This window comes from Neoarius graeffei, chromosome 4 (assembly GCF_027579695.1).
Source record: "Neoarius graeffei isolate fNeoGra1 chromosome 4, fNeoGra1.pri, whole genome shotgun sequence".
Lineage (NCBI taxonomy): Eukaryota > Metazoa > Chordata > Actinopteri > Siluriformes > Ariidae > Neoarius > Neoarius graeffei.
This window is the reverse complement of record NC_083572.1, coordinates 16,750,241-16,765,785: the sequence shown is the minus strand read 5'-3', so window position 1 is coordinate 16,765,785 and position 15,545 is coordinate 16,750,241. Positions and strand designations below refer to the sequence as shown.

Genomic DNA, 15,545 nt, shown 5'->3' with positions numbered 1-15,545 from the left:
GATTTATGCTTACCAATACTAAATAAAAAGTAATCCACCTTCCGTGAAATGGATTATCCTTTTATTAAAGGATTGTAAATGGCTGTTCAAGTGTTGCTGAGTAACTAGATTTCTTGAGGCACTTGATGTGCTACGTGCACAGATAAAGTTCAATGGGAATGAAATGGCTTTTTCCGCCCACTACACAAAGCACCAGTACTTTTCCAGTAACCAGTACGAAAGCTTGAGAATGGTTTTGATACCTGCTCAAGGCTGACACTAAACAGGACCTAATAATACTCGCTGGGCGGGGCTAGGACCACAATCTTGCTGCTTTCTTACTCACGATCCGTAATGCGTTTCATTTCTGTGTCAACATCCTTACAGTGTATACTTGTTTGTACCACAGCGTTGCTGAATTCTCAAATCTGATTGCTCAGAAGGTGTTTGACATTTAGAGAAGCTCTCTCCATTGTCAGCAATTTGCTCACCATTGGGAAATCTTGAAGACGGATACGATTGCTTTAATAATAAGCACAACAACAACAACTGACTAAATGCACGAAATGTTTGACAATTAAAAGTATGATTAACAAATTGCAAAACTGCGATTGTTAGCAAAGGAATACAACACTGTCGGATGTGCCGTTACAGGCTCATACCCACGCCGTAATCGATTACTTTTCAATTACAGCATGACCGATCATGTTCAAGTTGGTTGTTTTGACAGCAGCACAATAGCAAAATCATGCATACGACTTCCCCCTAGGTGGAAGTAACACAGCTCTAATGCCACAAAAAACAACCCAGATCTAAAATGTGAAACAGCTGTTGTGCGACTGACGACACGGATATAATTTAATGTGAAATCTGAACTCTCTTTTTACAGACTGCTGAAAGATAAAGGAAAAAAAGAAGCGAATGAAGGTTTTAAAAGTTTATTAAGAAAAGGCCTGTGTGTTATTAAACTTCATTTTTAGTAAAAGGAATATTTTATTTAATAGTCTATTGTATTTTACTCCAACCTTTACAAATGTGGGTTAAAAAAAAAAAATTCTGAATTTCACAAAAAGTTGATAGAATAGAAAAACAAATGTTGCACTTTTTGGTAATAAAATTTTCATTGAATATTTCTTTCAAAAATATCATGGGAAAACTGAAACGTGAATCGAATTGTAGTGGGAACTGGGTAAAATCATTACATGCTTATGGTATACACAGACCAAACTATGAAGCTTTGAGTTTTTGGATGAGTGCCTCTCAAAGCTCTCAATACCCCTCAAGAAGAACCGGAATGCATTTTCAAACATTTCTACTAGAAATAAAATATCCCAATTTCGAGTACAATGGAACGTTGCATAATAGCCCAAGTTCTCCTTTAGCACACTAAAGGATCAGTGTGGGTCGTTTCGTACACTCTCCGGTCCATCCTCTCCTAGAAAGACCTTCGTTCTTCCCATCTGCTTTTTAAACTGCGTTCTTCTTCCACAATGACCTCCATTTCCCAATTTTGCTGTGAAATGGTCCAGTCCAGATGCCGAGTCACTAATCTCTGGTTTCCTGTCAGACCAGTAGCTCCAGCGCAGCATGTGTTTGATTCCCACAGGCAGGTAGGAAGCAAGAGCTCACTTAGCAGAACCAACTTTCTGGTTACAGAGTTACCAAAGTGCTTATGGGTAATGCAGTTTAGGAAGCTGTAGACTGTAGTCTGTTGTTATGAGACCTACAGAACGCAGAAAGAAGTGGGCAGATAATGTTTATTAAAAGCTTATTTTTAATTAAAATGCAAAAAAAAAAAAAAGGATGCCAGTAGGTCATTTTCTTTAGTTTTTTTTAATAAAAAGTAAGAAAATAATAATAAAAAAAAAAGATAGCAGCCATGCTGGTATGAGTTCATCTGTTCATTTCTTGACAATAATTCATACTGCTGTAACCCACATGAGGATGGCGTTCATAGGAAAATGAACGAGATTCGCTACACAGGCAGCATCTGTGACATCCACTCTCCTGTTGAACCAGTCTACACTTCTGTAATGCTCCTTCACAAAAGGACTTAAATGCATAAAATATCATTCACACACACACAACTCCGAACTGAGATAAAAGCTTCACACAATTAGTAACGTAACATTCCCAAATATCCACGTAAAGCCAGTGATATTACAGTGTGTATGAGGTAAGCTTGTTCTCTCACCTCATGTATGATATTTTAAAAATAACTAAAGCTTCTTCTGCAGCGTTTCTAAATGAAGTAACTAAATAAAACGGACAATGTTTCCTTGACCGAGACAATGAAATGCAATGGTCTACTAACTTAAGGTAAATGATCCTTTTCAATATTGAGATATCGCACTAGAAAAAAGTAGATTTTCCCCTGATTGAGATACAAAAACACAGCAACTACTTTAAAATCACTCAAGAGTCCATCTTCCATACAAAAGTTTTGTTCTTCCATTAAAAAAAAAAAAAAAAAGTTGCCGTTTTCTCTTTGCTTTAAAGAAAAACACAGCGGTGCTCCACGATAGGCTAGTTTACAGTGAGCCAAGCAGCCAGCTCTGAAGACCTATGCCATCATAATCTGTGAATGAGAGAGAGAGACAGACAGAGAAAGACAGTGGATGGTGTAAGTGAACGCATGCAGAGCACAAGTGGAGGTGATGCTCACAATGATAGCAACAGCATGCAGAATACACGTTCCTCTGAACAATTACATGCAACGGATTCTGCAGCAAAACTCGCTAATGATGAAAACGGGATGCAGCAAAAACATGGAAAAAAACCTTTTAAAATGTGCGACTGTGTAAAATGTAACTGGAAGCACCGTGTTCGAGAGTAAAGTTACAGACAGATAATCATCATACAGAGAGGAGGCAGAAAAAAAACCCTGAGGAATGTAGAGTGAAGTAAGGGGAGGAAAGAAGGGGAAACAAAAGACAAGTAAAGGGGAGGAAAGTAGATGAGAGAAAAGGAAACTGAAGGGGAGGAAAAGAACAAAAGGAGGAAGGGAGGGGGAAAAACGAGGGAGTGAAGTAAAGAATGAAAGGAGGGAGGGAAAGAAAACTAGGGAGGGAAGTAAAGAACGAAAGGACAGAGGGAAGGAAGCGAAGGAAGGAAGGGAGTGAAAAAACGAAACTAGGGACAGAAGGAAAAAACAAAAGGAGGGAGAGAGGGAGTGAAGGAAGGAAGGAACAAAACTAGGGAGGGAGCAAAGGAAGGAAAGAATGAAAGGAGGGAGAGGGGGAGCGAAGGAAGGAAAGAACAAAACTAGGGAGGGAAGGAAAGACCAAAAGGAGGGAGTGAAGGAAGGAAGGAAGGAAGGAAGGAAGGAAGGAACAAAAGGATGGAGAGAGGGAGCAAAGGAAGGAAGGAAGGAAAGGAGGGAGTGAAGGAAGGAAAGAATGAAAGGAGGGAGAGAGGGAGCAAAGGAAGAACAAAACTAGGGAGGGAAGGAAAGACCAAAAGGAAGGAGTGAAGGAAGGAAAGGAGGGAGAGAGGGAGTGAAGGAAGGAAAGAACGAAAGGAGAGAGGGAGCGAAGGAAGGAAGGAAAGAACAAAAGGAGGGAGAGAGGGAGCAAAAGAAGGAAAGAACAAAACTAGGGAGGGAAGGAAGGAAAGAAGGAACAAAAGGAGGGAGCAAAGGAAGGAAATAATGAAAGGAGAGAGAGAGGGGAGCGAAGAAAGGAAAGAAGGAACAAAAGGAGGGAGTGAAGGAAGGAAGGAAAGGAGGGAGAGAGGGAGTGAAGGAAGGGTTCTCTGGTTTAGTCCCTGTGGGAGAACCCTTATGGGCCCAAGCCTGGGGGGTGGTGGTGGTGGTGGTTTACCTGCTTGCTTTGAAGGCTTTAAGCTTCTGGACGAAGAAGGTCTCGAGCACCTCTGCGCACTGGTAGAAGGGCGAGTCGCTGGGGTTGTAGTATCGACAGTTATCGAAGATCCTGGTCATGTCTGCTACGTACTCCGTCAGCTTACTGTAGTGCCGCTTCAGCACGCGCTCCTCCATCGTGGAGAGGTCTGAAACGAGGCACGAACAGAAAACGCGTGGAGTCACCACGTACTCGGCCTTCTGCAGCGCACACTGTGACCAATATTACACCGTCACTAAGGGGCACTGAACAGGAACGTTTCGTTTATTAGGAGTCACTTCAAATGAAAAGAGCGAGCCCTCTGGACTGATGCACGAACACCGGGGGCGGGGCCTATTTCATTCTCATGGCGTTAAAACTAGTGTTGCACCGATACCATTTTTTTGGCCCCGATACCTGGCTGTGCAGTACCGGCTGATACCATACCGATACCACTCCGTTTGAAATGTGTGTGTGTGTGTGTGTATATATATATATATATATATATATATATATATATATATATATATATATATATATATATATGAAGAGCTGCATACTTGGATGTAAAATCATTGCTATCATGGCTTTGTCAGGCTGCTGCTTACCTTTGTGAAACAGGAAAAAGACTAATACAAAGTGAATCCAGTAGAAACTCTTTGTGTTCGTTCACATGTTTCGTCTTCAAATGTTTTATCAGGTTCGAGGTATTGAAACTGGCTGATTTAACTCCACCTCTCGAAACTTTCAGGCCGCAAATCTTGCATGTAGCCATTGTACTCACCGGAGTTTCTATGCTGAAATATATCCAGCCCGCCAACATTTTCTTCTCGTGGTTTGTTTTTTTCCTCCGCATGAAAAAGCTGCCCCTGTATTGGTTAAGAGCGGCTATTGGCCGGCTCTCATTGGTCTGGAGCAGGTCAATAGCAATAGCTGCTTGGCAGGCATGCACAGTGATCACGTGTGATCACACAACACAGAGTGTAGTGAGTGTCGGGAGAGAGAAGGCTGCGTTCAAGTGTCATACTAGCATCGGTAAATGGTATCGGCGCCCTATTTCTTGCTACTCGCCAATACCGATACCACCATTTTAGTGCCAGATCGGGGCCCCGCCCGATACTGGTATCGGTATCGGTGCAACACTAGTTAAAACCCATCATTTGTGCTGGTCTGTCTAACAACCAAGTTCATCAATCCACACGAGAGAGAACAGTGAAATTGAGGCACTGTGAAATTTGAGGTCAACTGAGAGGTTTTTTTTTTGTTGTTGCTACAAACGAGAAACCGGAGGGGAAAGTGGGAATTTTTAAATCCTGTTGTTTCTGCATTAGTGGGGGGAAAAATACAAAAGGATTTGCTCTTAATATATTCACGTTGCAAAACTGCAGTGCATGTGGTGGTAGTTTCTTTCACCAAAGAATGTGTTCGTTGCTGTTTTCTGTTCTGCTTTTATAATTTTCTAAACTTTGCTCACGGAGTGTCTGTGGGTTTACGCCACTGTTTTGAGAGAGAGAGAGAGAGAGAGAGAGAGAGAGAGAGAAAACGTACCGAGAGGCAGATCCAAATAAACAGATCAGGTTCACGCCTCACAGAAGCAGACATCTCTGCTTTATCCTTTTCAACTTCTCTCTCTGCCTCTGTTTATACCGTATCTATCATTTCTTCTTGTTCTCACTCGCATCAAAAGGGAATCTTTAATTACATCGGGATTAAGGCGCAGAACTCTGGTGTGTTTCTGAAGACAGCACCCATGTTGATGATCTTTATGTGTGGGAGTCATTAGGCATCTGTTTGTTTGTTGGTTGGTTGGTTGGTTTACGCTAGACGAGTTCGAACAGGTCAACGATTGACACAGATGGCCCGATTTTAACTCGTTCAAGATGGAGGCCTTCAACTGTGACTCAAACAAGGGCCAGGTTTCCTCCGTTATAGCTTAAATAATCATGTTTTTACAGTTACCGCTGTGAAGGTTTCCTGGATCCAGAAGCAGCCAAAAAGTAAACCGACACTTTACTACACTTACTCCAAATGTAGTCTATTAACCAAAATGCTTGGTGTCTGAACTTTGCTTATTTGACGAACAAATTCTCTGTTCGTTTCTTACCCATCGGCTCCTTTATTACTCCATAATAATCAGGGGCATCTTCGGGGTCCACCGGCTCCAGGAAGGGCCACGCCATTTTGTGAGCCTAGAGACAGATACAGCACATGGTCAGTCCCGTGGATTGGAAGCAGCTGCTTCAACATTGAAGAAAATTAAAGCCTTTTCGTTCCTCGACAGGAGGGCATGAGAGTAAGACTGAAAGACAAGGAAGGGATGAAGAAAGCGAGAGGAAAAAAAGAAAGAAAGAAAGAAAGACAACACCCGCTCCTGGGAAGCCTTCCAAAGTTCAGGTTGATCAGATAAAGCGTGCAGGAGAAGAAAACAGTCCCAGATTTTTCTTCTTATACTATCAGGCAGCGAGAGAAAAAGCGAGAGATAAAGAGAAGAGCAAGGACGTGTAGCAGACCTGTAGTGAGCGGAGGATCCGTCGCAATCCCTCGTAGTCTTTCTCCGTGAGGGGCGTGAGAACGGTCATGGCGTCCTCGGTGGACTGGCACTGAGGGCAGATGTACTCGTCGATGTACGTCGCCTCGCTCTGCAGGATCCCCACACAGCGGCCGTGGTACCAGTTCTGACAGCGGTCGCAGCCTATGTAAAACCTGACAACAACCAGAGCAGTCAGAGAGACCTTAAAGTTGCAGTGTGTCACTTTGTTGAGAATAACAAGGAGTGCTCCGAGAGCACAATATCCCCCGCTGGTAACGAGGCCATAACTCTGGTAAAATGCGACTGAATTGAATGAAATTGCAATATGCGTATTACCGACATGCAACAAAAGAATCCGGTCACGTTTCGTGAAATTCCTCCAAAAATTGCGAGAGGAGTTGATTTCAGAAAGCAAGCACCCTTCCCGGGACGGATGGATGGACGGACGGACATCGCCTCGACATAATCCTCCTTCGGGCCTTTCGGCCAGGGGGGATAAAAATTGTAAGGGATTAAACAAAATTTCAATCTGCGTATAACGGTCATATCACAAAGCCTTTTGCCAAGTTTGGTGCAGGGCTTTGAACCGGTTCAAGGAACGAAAACCGGGAACTTTTTCTATTTCACATGGAACAGAAACGAAACCAGAAACTTTATTATTTTTTATGCTCCGGAACAGAAACGCTTATTAAAAATAATGGTAACCGGTTAATACCGGTTTTTATTTCGTTCCTCAAAGTTTCCGTAGCCTACAAATAAAAAAGTCATTCTTCTCCTGTGCAAGTTTCTATGACCCGCTGGGGTTCACTTCCTGTGTGACGTTCGCTGACTGAACGGAGAGAGCGGGAGGGTGGACTACTATCACGTCTCCACATCTTAAATAAGAGGTAAATATTGCAGTCTATCGTTATTCAAAAACGTCAATTTCAAACACGATATCAATATATTTGTCCACGTTAATGAGAGGCTCGCGAACATTAAATGACGTTAACCTCTGTTAGCCTATCAATGCATACAGGGCTTTCCACTAAGGCTCATACTAGCCAGCCATGACAAATAAGTAGCCAGCCGGGGGGGTGTTAAACACAAAATAAACTCCGCCGAGTGCGCGCGCGCACACCGCATGTCGGGGCCGCGGATCAGCGAAGTCGGCGGGGAATTTGTGGTTATTATCGGTACAAACAGCGCTAATCACAACTTAAATGAGTGCGGTTCAGTTTGACATTGTCAGTCCGTTAGATAAACATTTAATTTTATTAAAATCGAAAATTAATATTTAGAACCTGTGGGCTACAAAAATAATAGTCATTAAAGTAGCCGGCTGGACTTAATTGTGTGCCGGCTGTATGGCCGGCAGCCGGCGCTTGTGGAAAGCCCTGTATAAGGCCTGACTAGCCTTTGGTAACACACTAAACGAATTCTCTTTCATTTTTGGCACTTTTTCTGTTTGTGTAGATGGGAAGACATACTGAGAATCCAAATCGCCAACATTTGAAATAATAATTGTTTTGAATTATTTCTTGTCTTATTTAATGAAGGTTGTAATAGAATTAGCCTACGTTTGGCTTAAGCTGGATGAGACAGAGACATGATTTTATAGCCATTTGTTAAACAGCTGACAGGGAACGTAATTAACCGTTCCGGGAACGAAATTTTTTTGTTCTAACCGGTTCGGGAACGTCTATTTAATGGTGGAACCCAAAACCGGAAACGTTAAAATTCCGTTTCTGTTCGGAACGAACCAATAGGAAAAAAAATTCTGGTTCAAAGCCCTGGTTTGGTGAAATTTCTCCACAAACTATGAGAGGAGTCGATTTCAGAAGAACGTACACCCTCATGAAATTGTCAAAGTTATTTAATCAAGGGTCAAAACTCTGGTAAAATTTTCACAAACGAAATTAAATCGCAATATGCGTATTACCGTCATATAACAAGGCCTTTTGCCAAGCTTCAAGAAATTCGTCCAAAAATTGAGACAGGCAAGGGCTGTAACTCTGGTAAAATGCGACCGAACTGAACGAAATTACAATATGCGTACTACCGACATATAAAACAAAGAATCCTGCCAAGTTTTGTGAAATCCCATCAAAAATTGTGAGACGAGTTGATTTCAGAAGGTGAGCACCCTTCCTGGGACGGATAGACATCGTCACGACATAATCCCCCTTCGGGCCAGCAAGGGATAAAAACCAGATAACGTCAATCGATGGCGTTTAATGACCTCCTGACTGGGTTAGAACTGAAAGGTAATAAGAGTGTCTCGGTCTGACAAACTGATTACAGATTGAAGATTAAAACATTGGAATTAATATTAAAATTAAAGGAGAAAAGTTGTTCCATTGTTGGAACATCATGTTGGAATCCCGATGACGGCACAACCATCCATGGCTCGGAGCCAAGGGAGCAAATTTGGGAACGGTCGCTCTCCGGTCATTCACAACACCACTAGCCAATCACAGGCGACGGTGAGCTCATGTATGCGGAAGGGGGCGGACAGCGCCTTCACTGCACTTTGATGGAGCACGAGTAATAGTTTGAAACGCTGTGTTTAGACGAAGCACACATTAGTCTTAACCCTTCCTAGTTGCTTAACCCATGTTGCTGGTTTTGGGACTCAACCACAGATGAACCCCAAAAATTAAGAATTCATGTTTGATTCTTTTCCTGTCCCCCCCTCCCACCACCACCACCATTTGATCTTTGGCCTTGGACGATTACACGTACAGCTTAACCAAACCCCACATTACTCATGACGAATTTTTTTTCTTCTGGAATGCAAACATTCTCTCACACACACACACACACACTCACTGAGCTTCATCGTAAGGAGTTCTGCAGATGCAGTAGAGCTCCTCGGTGGTTCCTTCTTGCACGTGTTTACATTCTGCACAGATGTAGTCGTCCATCTTCTTCGCCTCCTTCTCGGTGATGCCCACACAATCACCGTGGTACCAGTTTGTGCACAAATCGCAGCCTATATAAAACCTGCAACAGCGGATGGACGGGGTGAGACATCAGGAGATTTTGATGCAAATGCTTAGGTGTATAAATGTGTTTAAAAAAAAAAAAAAAGAGACGGACGCGAAAGAAGCTTCAGGCATCAAATACATCTTGGAGAGGTTTTTTTTTTTGCGCTAAACAATTCCCATAAAGGATCTAGCTTGCTTAATTGTGAGTACCGTCATGCTCTGAAGACATGTTTTATCCACATCGTTAACAACAACGTGTGCAAAGATCTTACTTGGTCTCATCGTACGGCGTCTTGCAGATGCAGTACAGATTTGTGTCCTCCTTGGTTTCTCTTGAGGTAGTTGTGATCATCTTTTTCTTCGATTTGGCCACGTTCTCGTCCTCATATTTACGTTTGTAGGTTGACGGCGGTGTTGGGCTCGTGACCCGGGTGGCAGCAGCTGCTTGAGCTGCTTCTCTTTCCCGAGAGATCTTCTCTAAATCTCGCCTCAACTCGTCCTGCAGAACCAAAAACGTATACACCGAGGTCAATTCTGACTTGACACACACAGGAAGTGAGGTCGTGCTAATAGCAAATACATCATCGTCCCATGCTTACCTGCACCTCCAGCTGCAGCTGCCTGTCAAGCAGTGCTCTCTTCTTCAGGATCTCAGCTTTGAGCTGCTCTTTGTGCTTGAAGAGCAAAGCCGAGAGCTTGACGGCCATCTGCTTGCTCCGTTTTTGCTCCACCGTCTCCTCTCGTTTCCGCTTTTTCGCTGCCTGCCGCTCGTCCTTGTCGATCTTGTCCAGGATGAACTTCATCACCTGGTTACACACGATCATCCTGGAACGCGAGTTTAAATCCAGACTTAAGTCCTACTGGAGCACATGTGGCTTAAGTTAGCTAACGGGCCGCTTCTGCTTTATACGTCGACGTATCAAACGTCATCAAGTAGAAGACGACGCTTTTATTTAAAAATCACATGTACACTTAAGCACAGTGAAATTCCTCCTCTGCTTTTAACCCATATGAAGCAGTGAACACATGCATGCGTGAGCAATGAGCGCGCGCACACACCCAGGGAGCAGTTGGGGGTTCGGTGCCTTGCTCAAGGGCAATTCGGGGGAAAATACTGTTCATTCACTCAACTCTCCTCACATTTTTCCTGCCGGTCGCAGGAATCAAACCAGCGACCCTTTGGGCCCAAGGCTGCTTCTCTGACCTTCAGGCCATGGCTGCTCCCCATGTAGTTTGGTAGACAGTAAAATTTACCCAAATTTTCTTCTCATCTCAAATCTATTTGAATAGCACGCTCACGTTTGGTGTCCGATGACTGCTCAGACAATTAATTCGATCTTAACAGTTTCAGTCTCCAAAACAGATGGAGTGGAATACAAGGGAGGGAAAATAAATAAATAAAATAAAATAAAAAAGCCTCTCGGATTCTTCTGAGAGAAATTTAATCTCGTATCTGATTAAACTTATGCTTGGAATGATTAGAAAAGGCAATGTGTTGCAAACAAAACGCGCAAGCATGCAATTTAGTTGACTTATGGCTGTCCTGAACTTTCATTACCTTTCAAGTTTATGATCTTAGTCGATTATAATGCACTCAAATACTCTCCCAAAGCCATGAGTCTAAAGGTCGTCGCTGGAAATGCGTGCTTTATCCCGCTGCAATTCATCAACGAAAGACGCAGTTCAGATGGCAATGCTAACGTTGCAAACAAGGAAATTAATTCTTAGGAAGAAAGCACTAATTGAAACCAGGCATTAAACGATCAAAGGATGGTCACGGCAGGCTAGGGAAGCAGAAAGAGTCATCGTGAGGTATGTGTACCTCACTAACGTCCACTCGCTGTTAGCCACGCTAACTTTAAGCTTTATTCCAACTCGTGGACTTGAGTATTCGGCTCGGGCAGAGAGAAAGCGTGTCCACTCGCTGGGCGTTTTTGTTATTTCATGTCAGGAATATGTGTTATAGTGGTGGGAGGGAAGGGTTGTGACAGATGCTCTTCAATTGGCTCTCGCAGCTCTCACAACACTGATCGCATGTGGGAAAAGGAAGGGGGCCGAGATGGAGGGATCACCAGCTGTGGAGGTCAAAGGGCAATCGTAATTCCCAGACTCAACACGACACACAGCATGACGTGCACAGAGATAGAGAATCAGAGATGCAAATTTCTAAATTCTTCTTCCCACCATTTTTAAGTGAAGTTTGATTTTGCGCATATAATAAAAGCAAAAAGGAATGCTCAGAAAAACGCTGAAAATCTCTCTCTCTCAAAAAAAAAAAAAAAACGGAGGCGGCAGCATCGGCGACAAGAAATTCCTAGCAGACGGAGAGGAAATACGGAAGAAAGGTGTTGGTGGACAACACAACTGGTTTTATTTGACTTCTTTATGATGGTTACCGGTCAGTTCCCACCAACCAGCCAGCTCTCCGCGATCAAACAACCATTACCAACTGGGGATGGCGAAGGACAACGTGTGTTTTCTTTGAGACATGTGAAGCCAGCCAAACACATCTTTTCAAACTGCTGCTCATGATGTGTCTAAGTGCAGCATAACGCATTCACTTCTTCCACATACATGAGCTCGCAGCCACCCACAACTGGCTAGTTTTGTTGTAATTGACAGAAAAGGTGTATGGCATCCATCCCACCCAGAGCCAGGTTAATTTTGTACCCAGCTAAGGACGGTAGTGACGCCGGAATTCAAACTCATGATATCCTGACAACAGGGTGAAGGCTTTTCTGAACACCGGTGATTATTTTTTCCTCGAGATGTGCAGATAGTAAGAAAACAGCAAGTCCAAAGTTTGCAACAACCACTACTTATTTAAAAAAAAAAATTTAAAAAAGTGATGACAATCCCAACCACTTGTTTTCCATTGGCTCACAAGACCAAAGTGCAGGAATTCACAGGTCAAATTTTTGCAAAGCAAAAGGAGCTGCGTCTTCAACATTCCACGTCTAAAAAATAATTAAAAAAAAAAAGGTGCAGTGTTGTAGTCAAAACCACCTATAGAGAGTGTGCACGTGATGTCACGAGGTCACGTGATATTCGTTATCCGCCATTTTGGACGGCGACTTAGAACTTAGACGAACCCGTTCTAATTATCAAGTGTGTGGGAGTAGATCTTTCGAGAATGGTTATATCTTGTTCAGCATTTGGTGTAATCTTCTAATTCAATACTCCTAGTACATCTGTTAAGTTGATTTTCGGATTGAATGATAGCTGCATACTTAGAAACTAGACAGTCTCTAACGTTTAAAATGGCTATGCCTAGCCCTACTACCCTGGCCTAGTCTATGACAATGTTTTATCTTTTTGGCTCATATATGCCTTTGAAAGGCCAATCCATAGTAAGGATGGCGAAAACTAAAAAAAATCTGGACCGACCACCGAGCCTCATTAGCCGGTTAAAGTCGGTTAACCTATGAGTTTAAACAGGGATGCAAACGCCGGATGCTGTTTCACGGCTGAAACGCGCAGATCCGATTTTTTTCTTTAGGGGGGGGCGTTGGAGTGTCTGAATAATTTCATCAGAGTAAATTCTGTATTAAAATTACTAAATAAGCAAATGCCTTACAGTCCATGAAAAATAGGAAGTATGAGAAAAAAACTGCCCACATTTTCGCAGAAGCTGCGCAGATTTACTGTTTTTCAGACAAAAACATACATATTTACAACCCTGTCATTATCTGGAACTGAGTTTAGATTTCGAACATTCTTAAGATAAAGAGACTATGCAGGACGTTTTATGATAAACGTCTTAATGCCACTTACCCGTGAGGTTATCAAGTAGACATTCTTCTTCGGAACCTTCCAGAGGTATAGTTGGGATACCCATCCCGCAACAAAATATTTATAAGCTTCCAGGCTCTTGTAAGCTTTGAGGGCTTTGCCAGTGTAACCCGATTCACGATTAACAACAAAATTGTAAATGTCGCGGTAGGCCAGATCGGGCAAATCGCCGGCACCGCAGCTCCGAATTTCCCTGAACAAGGATTGCGGCAAGTTGTACGGATCTGCAATCCCCAACCTGGAACACTTTTCCACGTAACGCTGCCTCACGTCACCTTCAAGATGCTGAACAAACTTAGACAAGTAATCGCGCGATGTAGATGGGGTATTTTCCGAATTTTCTTGGGGATTACTCCCTGGATCCATTACGCTCGCGCAAGGTAAACTATCCTGATGCCGTCCAATATGCCGGAGTAAACACGGACGGGTCACGTGACTGCACATCCTCTATACCGAGACCATGTCATGACCAAGACCAGAGTGTATTGAGAACAAGACCAAGACTTTGGGGGTGGGTGGGTGTTGAGGCGAAGTCAAGCCCAAGCCCCTGACCAGACTAGTAGAGTCTCACACTGCATGTCATGCTTACAATAAAACGTGGAACATGCAAACCATAGGCACTTCTCAAATTGTATTCCAGAAGATTTGGACGACATATCCTCCCACACCCAGAGCTTCTCCTGAGTTCACTTTGGAGTGCGTGTGAAATGGGGCAGGGAGGAGCGACAGGCAGGAACAAAAATTTCAAATAATTAGCAATGCGTCATGTTATTGGTTGCATTTGAAGCAGGAAGTTTTACATCCAATCACAGGGATGACGTTAACAAATAAATCAGACAAATGTACAAGAAACAGAGAGAGATCCCCACAGTTGTGGCCTTGGCCAGTCTTGAAATAAAGTCCTGAGAGTCCTTGATGTCCAAGACCAAGTAAAAAAAATGTAGTAGATTCCGAGACAAGAACCTTCAAAAAGTGGTCTCAAGACCAATCTCACGTACTCCAACACTAGGTGGCAGTAGTTTCAAGCGCCTCAATACACAAATTTCTCACTTCTTGGATTTGAGCCGACAACCTTCAAGTCTGTAGCACATAACTTTATTCTGTTATGCTGTAGCTTGTTACACATTCCATTAAAATGACAGCAGGTTCTCGTACTGCTACTGTGAAGCACGTTGGCTCTTAGGAATTTCTACCAAGTTGAACACAAAGAAATGACGTAACATGGCCGTCTCAATGAGAAGCACAAAGAACACCGTCTCCTTTACAAGCGTTGACGGTGACTGACGGTGTAGTGGATCTTCTCTGGGTTTAAAGTGTACGCAATGCCTCTAAACCCCACTTTTTTCCTTGTACAAAGCAACAGTCGTGATGTCGACTGACCATGTGTTTTTGAACCATAGCTGATCCAAAAGGCCATAAACTGATGGAAAATCAGTAAGATTAGCTGATTTTCACGGAATCTGCCGAGACTCATCCGGAAGATCCCGAAGGGGTGCGGGATGTCACACGTGTAACAATTCCGGGATCAATTTCGATCCCATGTGCAGCAGTAGTTAGCGCAGTCTTGATATGGAATCACGCTTTGGGAGAGAATTCTGATCGCGATTGGGATTCTTATATGTCGGATGAAAGGGCAGATGATTATCAAGGATATTCCGGAGTAAACGGTTACCTTTCCGAGCTCCCAAGATGAGAAACTGCCAGTTCGTGACAGTCTTCCTCTGTAGCGTGTGCGAGATAGAGAGAAACAAAACTAAAAACAAATTAAGCCTTGCAATATTGCAATCTGAGAGCATTTAACATGTTTCAGTTAATAATTAACAGGGCTGTGAAATGGAAAAAGTAAAATCCAAGGGGGGGGCGGGCGTATGAATTTACACGACGATCAGTGTGGCAAATTAAAAATAACACTAATAAACATTTAATAAAATGTATCATACATGAAAACAAGATATAAATACCTGGTAATCTGTAATCTGACAGCTTTAATTTCACCACTTCTGCACGTTTCTTTCCCTGCACATGATCGACCGAGCGTGTTCTTCCTCCCGATCCGTATTTTACGTCCTGTTGGCATAACGTGCAGTACGTCTTGCCTGGTTCCTTGATCTTTCGGATGTGTTCATAAAGACGTTCGTTTCCGACTTTAAATTCCAGCTGCCGCCAATTCCACGGATTCTTGATACCGTTTTCCTGGTCTACTTTTTTCACATCGTCATTATCGCCATCCTCCCTCTGTACAAGGTCTCTCCGCGACAGAAATACCGAAAACATCTTTTATTATGACTTAATCGCAAGCTATATTGCCAACACATGTTTGAAAAGAGTAACCCGAAAATGGTAAGAAAGAAGTGGCGCGGTGTCATAAAACGGTCTACGATGTCATATAAATAACTTGTACGATGTTGTAAAATACAGACACATTAGATGGCGTTA

The 15,545-nt window shown here is 43.0% G+C and overlaps 1 protein-coding gene across 1 annotated transcript in view; it reads right to left on the bottom strand.

Moving 5' to 3' along the window:
- Positions 1–964: 964 nt before the first annotated feature.
- The window catches only part of LOC132884228 (nucleosome-remodeling factor subunit BPTF-like), a 174,269-nt gene continuing 159,688 nt past the window's right edge, over positions 965–15,545 (bottom strand). The window contains exons 29-35 of the mRNA XM_060918044.1: positions 9,917–10,142; positions 9,590–9,816; positions 9,160–9,333; positions 6,329–6,521; positions 5,923–6,007; positions 3,801–3,987; positions 965–1,702 (exon numbers count right to left, since the gene is read on the bottom strand). Coding sequence (XP_060774027.1) covers positions 1,666–1,702; positions 3,801–3,987; positions 5,923–6,007; positions 6,329–6,521; positions 9,160–9,333; positions 9,590–9,816; positions 9,917–10,142 — 1,129 coding nt within the window. The 3' untranslated portion in view covers positions 965–1,665. The remainder of the gene's footprint in view (positions 1,703–3,800; positions 3,988–5,922; positions 6,008–6,328; positions 6,522–9,159; positions 9,334–9,589; positions 9,817–9,916; positions 10,143–15,545) is intronic.